Below are 12,923 nucleotides of genomic sequence, written 5' to 3' on the forward strand. Positions count from 1 at the left end.
CAAATTTTTATATTGTTGCTATCCACGTTGGTAAAGATGTCGTATTGTAGATTGGTTTGTCAGGAAGTTCCAGGTTAGTAGTTTTGGCTTGAATACTTAGGGTTTATCTTATACAGACTTCTGTAGAGTAATGTAAATAATTTTCCTCAAGAATGAATGAACTGTATGACATAGTCATAGTCATGGACATGGTGAGATTTTTAACGAAGCAAAGAGTGTTAGAATGTTTCAAACGAAGTTAGAGTGTTCAATCTGTCATTTTTCTGTTGTTTTCAGATCAGTGGACGGATAACTGGGCAAACATAACATTAGCAAGTATTGGTCTAATTATGGTCTCAAATCTAGCATTCAGAATTGAAGTTCTGTTACTCTGGGAATTATTTCTATGAAATATTGGAGACAGAGGAATATTTCAATCTCACTTGGCCAGTATAATTTATTATCGGAATACATTTTCTAAACTTGACGATTTAATTGAAAAAATTGAAATGCAAAAACTAACGAATTTAGAAATGACAAATGTACAATAAAATCCAACAATGCTCTGTTTCATGTAAACGATTGTCTTAGAATATCATTGTTTTTTAAAACCCAACTTGTGCAGATTCTTTTCCAGTGGAACAGGTTCGTCACCTGGTCGAGCCTGCAGTCAATGGTAATGACTTGTCTTGGTACTGGTTTTCCAGGTTTCTTCTTTGGGTATAACGCGCTTATCACCAGGAAGAACGGGGTTAGTCAGCTGATGAAACAGGCCGAGGAGAATCTAACCATATATGATTTCGCCCATTTATGAAGTGGGAAAACTTTTGAAATACGTTGCATCCAATTGAATTATAACTGTCTGGCATTACCTGAAATACGAATTTGCATTGCAATTTAAATAGCTATCACAATCCTCTTACGTACAATGTTATCCACTTCCTCCCTGTCCTGTATTTGATCATTATCCAAATAATTTCAGATTTGATTTTTACTCAAACTTACATCGACTTCAATTTCCTTGTTTCCAAACAACAACACTCCACGGTAGAGAGGTTTCTCCTCGACTTTGTGGATTCCTTTGCTTTTGATGGTTTGTAGAAACTCTAGGTCCAGTTCAGGTAAAATATTTTCACTAATGGTGACCACCTCACTTCCTGTGTCCACTAAACAGTTGAGTAATTCAACAGAGTCGTGTCCTGTTACGTTTGATTTGATTTTACACTCGTTTACCCAAAGAAAATCGCTGGTAAAGGTAGGAACAGCGTCGTTCTTACCCCAATACCCGTACGCTACCGGTTGCCGCGTTGTCGTCACCGTATCTTCGCTGTTGGCTGACAGGCAAATGTGGCTTGCTGAAGTAAAAGTATGACAAATCTAACATTCGTATCGCCCGGCAACGAATCAAGGAAGAATAATTACAGTAATTCTGACAAAGAAAAGGTTTTTCGGATCCTGTTGTTTTATCACTAGACTTCCCATGGCTATAGCTATAGCTATGAGTTCTTTTTCTCGTAAATATCCAAACTAGTTATTTATAACCTTCCTCGCTGCACAGACGAAGTTCACGGCAACTAAATACAATAAAATAATCTGGGTGGCTCGTTGACGGAGTTGAAGAGTAGAAGTGGATTTCTCACTTACCTGCCATTCTCAGTCTCTTTCTATGACCAGGTACCATCACCTCCAGTTCGTCCATCAAATCGTCGCACATTACACATTTCTTTAGTTCATTCACTGTTGTTATTTTATGTTTTCTGAAATATCTCTCGTACTCTTCTAGTTTGTAGTATGTCAGCCATGTGGATATATCAATCTGCGCAACTAAATAATCACGTAATCACTATTGATCGCCAAGCACAATGATATGTGATTAGTGATTACTAAAATTAGCTGAAAAGAAATTTCTACTATCGTGTCGTCGCCTGAGGATTCCCCTGGCCCTACTTTGAAAATGTAAATGGAATTGACCGCTTTATAGAGTTGAACAGTCACGTACAAAAACAGAAAATATTCAGGAACGGTTTGTTTTTATAATTTTATCCGTTTATACTTTATTCCAAAGTAAACAAAGGAAACGTAAAATTGGTTCTCATGGACTTACGAATTGTGTGATAAAAGCAAGAAGCTTTTCCTATTTGGATCGCCTATATATTCAAGATACTGAGGAATAAGTCTATAAGACGCAGGAAAATGCAATCGCCGCGTTTCTTCTTTAGGGGCAAGGGGCATACAAATTGATAGTATGAAATATTTACAGTATACTAACCCGCGTTTAAGATGGTAGATCTCTCTGCATGGTCCATTATATGTACGGCATCTAAATCTTCACTGGTAAGTAAAAAAATATCTTGTTCATCAAAATATCCTTGACCAATTAAGAGGGAAGCGTAATTTTCGAGATTAATATCCTTCAAAAATGAGTGAACGCTTGCCATGATTGAGACAATCTAAGACCAATAAAAGACAACTAATGTCTCTGAATATAGAAACATTACACGCGAAATGGTGCTCCGTGATTGGTTGAAAAAGGCGTCTAGGGTATTTCCCTGACTCAAATACTCGGGCAAGTCCCGACAAGTCCGAACAAAAATCTGATCACATGTCATGCCGCGCAACAGTCAAAGGTATGGGACGAGTTACATGGTCAATCACTTCAATGGTCATTTTATAGTACTTTTTTATGACTTTTAGTAAAGTATGAAATTTATTCTCTCTTCAAAAATATATTTACGTAAAACTGGTATGTATTTAATCATTAAAAATACTCTTTAAATCCCACTGATCTGTTGGTAGGATGTTGTATGTATTCCTAGTTTTATATGATTTGTAATATTGTTCATTGGTTGATTAACTTGATTTGGTTCTAGCACATGACCCCTTGCCTTGGTATAGTCGTGCATTGTCAGCTTGCTTATTTCACATGAACCTAGACTTCAACAACAATCTCTTCCCATAACTTAAATGGCTCTGTGAATGAGATTAGATTTTTGGAGCCTGCAACTTGCAATGCAATTAGAGTTTTGAGGAATCTTAATTTGCAAAGAGTGTTCTCGTTAGCAGATCATAACTACATAAGAAATGTTTGTGTTTGTCGACTTTAGATGGCTCAGGAGTAGAATTGCATTGCAAGTTGTAAAAGGAAAATTGCGAGCCTGGTTCTTAGGTTGAATTCCAACTTTGTAAATATTTCACAAATTTAATTTACTGTGAAGACTGAGCTATCCTGTATTCCATGACCTTGACTTGTGTTTCCAGTGTAAAATAAAAACTAATATATAACTGGAACAGCAGTCTTTAATTCAATGTCTCTAATTTATTGTAGGATTTATCTCAGAGTTGAATGGACTGGCTTCTGAACAAGTGGATATATATACTTGCTAGTTAATGGATTGACAAGAAGCCCTGGCAGATAGTCAAATATCTTGCAATACCCTGGTAAGTGTACTACAGTTAATGGTATGCAAGTAAATGTCATCTCACAAGTCTAGTGCTGGTACTTAGCAATAACCCTGAAGCAAAATTATGCATCAGTTTCAGAGCAGCTTAACTTGGAAACAGACAAATCCTTTAAGGGTATCATAAGCTTAACTTTTTTGTCCTCAAAGATTGACTGTTAACTATCCAATTGAATGGGTTAGAAGTGATTGTTTTTTCTCCACTGGGGGTTAGAATAGCAAATTAAAGTATCACTTCGTAAGTAGTATCTTACCATGTACTTGCAAAGATTAATGGATAATTGCAAATTGCCTAGAGTTAAACCTGTCCTACCCAACCTATGAAATAGATTATTCATTTGCCGAAAATAAAGCATTGTTTTAACTTAGGTGTAAAGGTATTATGCTATTGTCATGGGAAAACTACTAATTTACAACTAAAAATATTGAAATTAGAAACGCAAGGACTATGTTGGTTTTTTAGTATTCTGGGGTATATGCAATGTTTTTTTTGTGGTTTTTCTGAACATGGGACTTTGACCACAAAGACTTCGTACTACATCTGTTATAATCATCATTAATTATCATTAAAAGTGTCAAAAGATTGTTCATGATGGTGCATATAATCAATTTATTTCCTTCTGCTTAACCTGTTTCAACATAAACATTCATTACTTTGCCAATTTTTCAAGTGTTAATGCGTTCAATGTTGACAGAAATTGGACAGAAATATTCGAACACAAAAGGTGACTATGTCCCAAAGGGTGTCCCTTTAAGTTAGCTTTCTGTCTTGTGCAGTGTAGACAGTTTGGTGTCAGCCAAAGGGCAAGATTCTATCTTGTAATGCAACTAACCATAATATAGCTAAATTATATGGAAATTCCTTTGATGAATTATTAGAACTAAACAATCCCGTGCAATGACAATGGGTTTTTTCATATTCCTGTTGGTGCATACGATATTGGCTTGTTACTATCCCTGATATGTTTTTGAATATCAACTATAGTCTGCTGTACTTGTAAACTATCAACACTGATTTTATAAATCTGGACGTTTGCCATGATTTATGGTCTAATTGAGACAATATTGATTACTTTACCCAACCATGCAACGTTTTTAACCTTAGGGTTTTTGTTATTAAATTACGTCGTTGAAATGATGTTTCTTTTCCTGTTATTTCTATGGACAATACATCTTATCATTTCACGGCACGCTTCCTGATCTCATTATACCGACATTTTTCAAAGACAACTTTTGGTGAAATGTAACAATAGAATTTTACTCCTATTGAATTTTAAGACGTCCAATCGCGACACTGCGAATTTTCAATTATATTTCTTTCTTCAGTCAAGCCTTAACAATACAAGTACGCGCTACTTTTGTACAAGACACCAGTACAAGTGGTCTTATTGCAAAATAATCTTTGTAGTTTAGTACGACAAATAAGGAAATACTTGTTGATAAGCCGGACGCTGGGGAAAAGCAAACCTCAAAATAATAGTTTGGTTAGCTCTAGAGTTAAACCTTAACAATGAAGCTGAGAAATCAGGGATTTTGTTTGTTTATTTTATTTGTACTTGATCCGGTTGTTCTGTTTGTTTGTTTTCTAGCTTGCGTTCCAAAACTCTTGAAAATCCGTTGGATTATTCTTCTTTGCGCTTTAAATTGTAAAGTATCATCCTGTGATCTGATCTTTGCGCTTTAAATTGTAGAATTATCATCCTGTAATTAGGCGAATTTCATTTCATGCTTAGGCGAATATTTTTGTCTTAACTTCGTATCGTAGGGTTTTGTTAATTTCGACTAAAAATCAACTTCTTCTAAAATCGAAATTCATTAGACTGCTGCTTTCTAATCTATTTCAACAATTAGATCTTGCACACACTTCTGTCTGTGTTCATTGACAACGCCCTAATATTAAGTGCTTTGTGTCGATCCAAATTTAAAGCAACGTCTTTCTTGGTGTTCCAAGTTATACTAGTAGGATTTCAGATGTAGCGGATTTGTGATAGTAACAAATCCTGATAGCGGATTGAAGATTGTTACATGATTAAAAGAGGAAACGAATAATTTTACATAATTTATCCTATCTATTTAATTGAAAACCAAATTATGTATATATATATATATATTGAAAACCATACAAATTTTGCATGTCGTCGAACGACCTGTTATAGTGTTTGGTTTCACACTACGTAAGTAGCTCAAAGGATTATGTACATTGATTATATATTCAACTGTAAAAACTGATCTTATCTAGCATGCTGGGTTTTAAATAAATATAGATGATGTTGGGAATAACCCCATGCACGGCTAATGCCGCCAACAGTTTTTCCTAAAACTGTATTGTGATAACCGAAGTAGTCCTCTTTAGAAATTGTTGGAATTGTATTTGTGGAAATGGTATGTTCCATTTTACTGCATTTTACAATTTCATTGTAGCTACTATTTCACTAAACTACAACTGTTCTGGTTTAGAGAGCGACGGTTGAACAAGAGGCAGGTTAATTGATATCAGCGACGATTTGCGACATTTGGAGAAGACGGTCCTAAGGAGAAGAACCAGGATGGCATGTGTCCATAGTAAGTATTAAACATAGTAGGACATGATGCTGTAGTGACATGAAGTATCCCATTTGATTGTTGATGTGGGGGATGATTTAGGTACATAGCAGGTGGTCCGAGGTCAATATTACGACAGACACTACCTAGAGAGAAAAACAAACAGAACACACCCTTCAATCAATTAATTTGAACCCACAATGGTCTATATTTGAAAGTTAATCTTTTTGACAGATGTGGAACATCAATAGCCTAGCATTAACCAATTAATATTTGCTATCATAATCAAGCATTCTAATACCTTTCAGCTCAAAATCTTTTAAGACACGGGCCGGTATCGTTTGCTTGTAAACTATCAATGTGACATTTGCATAATTTGCGCGTATTTACGATTCCCAGTATTTGAAATGTTTTTAGTCTAGTTACAATACTTTATATAAAGACACGAATATTTCTTTGTCAATATTTCCGTTCTGGTTCAGGAAATCACACTGCTCAATGTTTTGAGGTACTTGTGTTAATATGCTTATCTCTTAAGTTGAAAACTGTTATCCTATCATAAATAATCTACTCGATTACAGATTAGCCACAGAACCGCGTGTAGGCAAGACGGGAGATTACTAAGGGACCACATATGTAGACTTTATATTATAAGCTGTTGCATGTTTAGGAGAAAAGAATATGCAGAATATTGTCAATTTTGGCTTTCTTGTGCACGGTTATTAAGATGAGTATAAATTGCGTGCGATAACTAGTGAAGACCATTGTGTTAATACTTGGCTAGGTCTTAATGATTTGGTCTGACCTTTTGTATACTCTCATTGTGGAGTCAAACACAAACAGCTGGCACAACTTGATAAAATTCACTCATCAACATAACGCTATTGACGTGTTTGCCAGATAACTCACAAAGTTCACTCGTTTACCTCACACAATGTAATCAACTTTCAGCTGTTTTGTAGCCATACGGGATACGTGAGCCCTAAATCCCGTTGACGGCACAAATTAGAAAGCTCTCTTTAAGGCAAAATAACAATGAGTCGTATTTAATAAGTATTCTTACACCATTTGCTGCTGTGATTGTGCCATATTTTCAGGGTAATTATCACAGATGTCCTCTAATCATCAACATATGATGCTCTTTTCAACATGAACACCACATTAAATTGGGCGAACAAAGTGAATTTTTTGCTTAGAAGTAAATTTTGTACAGTCCAAAAAATGGAATGAAAAATATTGCGATTAAAAATATTTTCTTGATAAAGTTGAGGTATAACAAATATTTCAATTCGGAAGGAAGGCCTTTATCAAAGCGGAAGCATCATGTTAAGATTTATTCTAAACATATCAGACTGTCAGTGAATATTCTTCATATATGCAGCCAAGAATAACATAATAAAATAATAACTACATCTGCAGCTCTTCAACGCTTATATCTTTGCGTATTTATGAGAAACATTGCAACTTCAGCTCGATTGCTTGAATATCTTAAAAAATATTTCATGTGACTTCATTGAATGGATTACAGATTTAAAGCGAGCGCTAAAGATATGAAACATATGCGTCCCTGACGGAAATAATATCCTAACAAGAAAACATGCATGACCAGAATTTAGCACATAGTTGATAATTGTTCTTTTTAAATAGCCATGCACTTGTTTAGTTGGACAAATATTTGGTTAACAAGCCATAGAGCCGAAAATGAAGGCTACTTGATATTGTCATGCAGGACTTTGGTATACTTCTGCATGTGCCGTTTTGGGAAGAGAGTTCTTGCGCTGTGCTTGCTTGTGATTACGCGAAGGAAATTGATTATGAGAATATCATAAAATTTAATCCTTAAAAAGGTTATTTTTCACGGGAAGTGCAGCAATATAATGCTGACTTGTTTTACAAATTTTATCTCAATCTAATCCTGTTAGCACTTTCGACTGTATCCTGAAAAGTTTTGTTTAATCTCATTAGACAATTGCCGCCTGTTCTTTTGTGCTATTTGATTGGAAAATCTAGTCAAAATGACTAGCGATATTTCTATTGCTTTTGAAATATGCTACTGTTTTCAGACTCTTTAACTTAAAAGCTTTAGAATCAGGTTTCCACTTACTAAATCACAGCCCAAGGCAATAATCACAACCTGAAGTATATATATTCTGAATGATTTATTACCCCACAAATCTTCTCCGAACAGATGTTTATAGTGTAATAATCACTGTTTGCTTGTGTGTGTTTTTCTGCACGAACCTGCGTGTATATATTCTGATAACTTACAAAAAGCAATAGCAATTCTGTTGTACTAGTTTTTCTCGCATTTAGTGACGAGAATATTGGGGAATTAAAATCAGACCTCATCAAAGACACACATATTTTGCGCACAATATGCGAATGTTTGCTACTTATTAGGAATTAACCGTAACGACAGAAGTAAAAGCTTAGACGTACTGTCAATGCTTATTGTATTTGTTGGTGAAAGGTTGATTTAGCTGAAGAAATTACGATAATCGGATATTCCAGCTACCTTCATTCATGAAAACGCTGACTCGCTGAGGATATTTAGTGCTTTCAAAAAGACTGATCTGGAGCTATGTACATGATTACGTTCCATACAAATTTTATATGCTAAAAGCTGGAGGATATTCACTGTTCGTTGATATACTTGATATATTGCACAGATGTCGATAAACTGACAAGCATATTTGATCTCACTGAGACGCGATGAAAGCTTGACTTAGATCAAAATAATTTGTTGAATTCATTTGCGCAACTTTATTATTTCAATTTTCGCCTATTTTTGGCGTATACGTGATGTGTTTGCACTTTTAAACAAAATGTTTGTTTTGGGCACAGTTTCCGCGCGACTGCTTTGCGCTGTGTCATTTGCGCTACCTTATTTTGGTCAGTGTAACCGCATTCGCGCGCGTGGGTGGGTTATTTTGCATAAATCGCGATAACGGCAAACTAGATTACGTTTCTTTATCAAGTATTCTCCCAGGCGTATTGAAGTTAAACAACGTGAATATTAAATCAAATCACAGGTGTACGTTTTCCCTTGAAACACATAGGGTTTATCAATGTTTATACACACTAGGTCACACATCGGAACTTTGTAAACAATTTAGAGGGTATCTTCCTCACACAAACGCGAGGTAAATCGCAAGATAAGACATTGATTAGTTTTAAGTAAACATAATTTACATATTATTTATCAAACACGATTAAATGGACAGGAATCTGGCGTATGGAGCACACAAAGAAGTGCTCGAATCTCCTACGAAAATTAATATCAGCTAGGGTCTGTTTGGTTTTGCAAAGGTCATATTCAGTGTATCTTGCCATATTGCGCGTCCAATCACCGTTTCATAAATATTATTACAGGTCTATGGTAAGGAATAATTGATCTGGCTTACCGTGTATAGACTGTCGCCTGGGTTGTTTTTCTTCAAGAATACTTGAAATTGAAAATGAACTGTTGAATGTTGCAGACGAGCTTTGAGGTTGTGAAGAGGTTTCTGTTGTCGAGTTTAGATCATGTCCTAAATTATTATAGTCCGAGCTAAGTTCTTTAATGTCATAATCTTGTTTTGTTGTTAAATCCACATCGCTTGCGTCATCTTCTAAGACGAATCCTTCTTGTTTAATTGTCTTTCCTTTGGGTCTTCTTCTGCGGCGACGTCTGAAGCTTCCGTCCTCTTGTAAATAATCATTCAATGAACTTATAGTCCAGTAATTATCTTTTCCCCATGGTCGACTTGGATCTTTCAGAATCTTTGTAAAACATTTATTGTAGGATAGATTGTGTCTCACTGAGTTCCTCCATCCTTTGTAAGGTCCTTGAAAGAAAGAGTAGTGTTTAATGAGATAGTCGTTAATTTCGGACAACGTGAGACGTCTCTCTGGTGATTTCAATATCGCTGTAGCAATCAAAGCAATATAAGAATGAGGTGGTTTTTCGTTTGTTGATTTTGCCAACTTTCGTTTCACACTAGCGGACATTTTTTGTTTTGATATCTTGATTTGTCTCAAAACAACTCGCGCCCTGGGTAGTTCTGGTAACAGATCTAGAGCTGTGCTTCACTTGTGACAGTATGTGAAAGATTGAACAACCACCCACATTGAACACTTTTGAATGCTGCGTATTAAGTCGTGATCACATCAATTGTACAATTAAATCTTGATAAATGAAATTAATTGGCCCGTTCAGTGCGATACTCAGACCTCAGGGGGTTTGATAACACACAATATGGCGAGGCACGCCTATCTACGGAAAGTCTGTAATGATATTAGGAATTAGCGCGGATGAAAGTGTCCATTAAGATAAGGGTTTAATGGAAACTATTTTAAACACTGATGTATGCAGTACCTTTGATTGCAAGACTATTATAAAATACAAGACAGATAATGCCATACCTAATCCATTATTTTGTGTATCCGCACCGTAACAATAATTATCCAATTACTTGAGATAAGCATGACAGATTTTACACGCTCTTAAACAAGGAAGTTTTAGTAGATGCGAAGGATTACACTTGCAACAATGAGTTTTGTCTCTCTCAGTTCATATTCATGACCGTTGAGTTCGTTCTTCCCAGTGCATTCATATCACGTATGTCCTATTAATGTTGTTTAAAATCAATTAACATGGACCAAATGCAAATTGATGTCAAATAAACACATTCAAACCTTTTAAGAAAACATTCTATGAAAATATTTAGTATACTGTTATCATGAGGCCCAGGCAATATTTCAGAAGCACCCACATAGTATATATATGATATATAATATATGCTTCATCGGAATGTTTGCGGTGGATGTTATCATTCTTACTGCTTTAAATTATTTTATGATCTATGAAAGTTGTATATATGTATATATAAATCTGCACTGAGTCTAAGGTGTGCACTGAACAGTATATGACCTTTAGTATATAAATTATTACCCCAAACTCATGGAAACCACATGAAAATAGTCTAAATACTCTTGCAATGCAAAAAATGGTTCATGTTGTGTTAATATCGAGTTGATGTTGATTTTATGGCGTAAGTACGCGACATCTTACTGTGCACAGACCGACCGGAAAATGCATTTAAATTTAGGTCTCCGTTTAAAACATTTGCATTAATAGCGTCGCCATTGCAGCGCGGGAATAAAAACAAGCTCATTTAGTGTTGAAACTTGACATGTCGCCCTTCCCAGGAACAAACTATTATTAACATAGCATGTAGGTTAAATTTCAATACGATTGTAGAAATATGAACCATTGGTCTATGGTTAAATAGATAGGAGATTACTTTGTGTGTCTTTTTGACACATTGAAATCATTTGTGTGAAATTTGAGTGAACACGCGCGCATCGACAAGGTGTAATCGTATTTAGCGGTTCTTCATTGTTGCTAGAATCTTTCAAGAAACCTTTTTTAATCGTTTAATGCACGACAGTTTAAAGAAGGTCTACCACTGTCATGAGATGATTAATGCATGAAAACCGATTATGAATCGTTTTTGGGTCAAAGTAATTCTAGGTTATCATAATAAAGGTTTAATCACTTGAGTACTCTTGAGTTTATTTCAAGTTCACGTCATATCAAGAACTTTCAGGTTTTATTTAATGCTCTTGTTTTGATTGTTGAATAACATTCAATCAGGGAATATCAACTCTCTCTAGGTGAACTAAACAGAGGATTATAGAAGTAGGGTTTATTTTTCTTTCAATTGTTCAGTAGGTTGTAAGTTAAGGATTGACTCCTGTGGTAATAGTCTATCACGGCATCTCGTGCTGCGATTTTCACGTCATTGAAATTTCACTGATTTCGATTAAAACAGTTTAAAAAATGCATGGCTAGATGAAATTACACAACGGATCAATTATGTATTGGAGCACAAATGAATAAGATTTGTCTCCGTTTTACCTAACTCTATACCAATAATATGTATATGGCGGCTATATGACGTTGCCAACTTTGTTTCGAATGGCATGCTTTGCTTTACCTTTGAAGGATTTAAAAGAGACACAAAACAATTGAAATGGAAAATAAATGTTGATATAAAATAAATAGCAATCAGTGAATTTTTAGACAACACAAACTAACCCGCGGAATAATAAATTGTTTTAGAATATACATGCAGTTCATAAGAAAGTTTGCGTGGAATGACGCCCGGTTGACCGGCGTCTATCAAGTCTCAAGACGTTTGTCTTGTGCGGTTACCAAGAATAATAACTAATGCTATTGATTTTAATTAATTTCACTCGTTGCATAAACTGTATAACGAATATTTGTAATGCAAGACAGTATACGTAAGAGAGGCGAAAGTGCATTCTCATATCCGTCGGGCATTTTTTGACAAACACGTCACTCATTCCAATGATCCATTTTTTTTCTGCAAAGGATTAAAATCATTGTTTCACCCGTTTGGCTTATAAATTAGACAAGTCTCTGTTTGAAAACCATTTGCATTGCATGTTGTCTTTCTTCGTGATAAAGATGATTGATTTATACATTTCATTTTTGAAGAAATAATAAACTTTTCTCGTTAGTTCGCATTTAATTATTCAGATGAAAGATACTTTTACTGCCTTAGGAATAATCATTCCACTTGATTTTGTCTGTGCATGCAGTATGTCCTAAAGGTGCTTTTCATGCATGAGGCCCATTCTTCATCTCTATATATGAGTAAGGAAGCCAGCAACCAACCAGAGCATTCTTTGGCTGGGTTATTTCCACTGCCCACGTCCGTTCCTGAGGTACACATTATCATGATTATAGGAAAAAACAAATTTATCCGATAATCTATTTTATTAAAATAGACATTACTCTTCAACGTTGTTTTAACATATCCTCGTCTAAATTATCAAGAAAATATTATCAGCATTTGAATAACATGCAGCAGCGTTCTCCCAATGTCAAGTTTGCTGAATTGTGTCGCCCCATTATATCACGCGAAATAATTTTAT

General features: G+C 35.2%; 2 protein-coding genes and 1 long non-coding RNA gene across 3 annotated transcripts; 1 reads left to right on the plus strand and 2 right to left on the minus strand.

Moving 5' to 3' along the window:
- Nucleotides 1-432: 432 nt before the first annotated feature.
- LOC114516499 lies at nt 433-2,428 on the minus strand. Its single transcript, XM_028536000.1, has 4 exons — nt 2,249-2,428; nt 1,624-1,803; nt 985-1,334; nt 433-851 (listed from the first exon to the last, which is right to left on the minus strand). The coding sequence occupies exons 1-4, from the start codon at nt 2,415-2,417 to the stop codon at nt 732-734; spliced, it is 819 nt and encodes a 272-aa protein (XP_028391801.1). The 5' UTR covers nt 2,418-2,428; the 3' UTR covers nt 433-731.
- Nucleotides 2,429-2,617: 189 nt separating this feature from the next.
- LOC114516434 lies at nt 2,618-12,799 on the plus strand. Its single transcript, XR_003686294.1, has 4 exons — nt 2,618-2,722; nt 3,305-3,417; nt 5,895-5,999; nt 12,085-12,799. It is a non-coding gene; the product is annotated as an uncharacterized LOC114516434 (long non-coding RNA).
- On the minus strand, nt 5,572-10,272 carry LOC114516432 (forkhead box protein Q1-like). The gene is made up of 2 exons (XM_028535906.1): nt 9,383-10,272; nt 5,572-6,124 (listed from the first exon to the last, which is right to left on the minus strand). The coding sequence occupies exons 1-2, from the start codon at nt 9,966-9,968 to the stop codon at nt 5,931-5,933; spliced, it is 780 nt and encodes a 259-aa protein (XP_028391707.1). The 5' UTR covers nt 9,969-10,272; the 3' UTR covers nt 5,572-5,930.
- Nucleotides 12,800-12,923: the final 124 nt, after the last annotated feature.

The sequence above is a fragment of the Dendronephthya gigantea genome, unplaced genomic scaffold (assembly GCF_004324835.1).
Source record: "Dendronephthya gigantea isolate DGI-Jeju-01 unplaced genomic scaffold, DenGig_1.0 000006F, whole genome shotgun sequence".
Classification (NCBI taxonomy): domain Eukaryota; kingdom Metazoa; phylum Cnidaria; class Anthozoa; order Malacalcyonacea; family Nephtheidae; genus Dendronephthya; species Dendronephthya gigantea.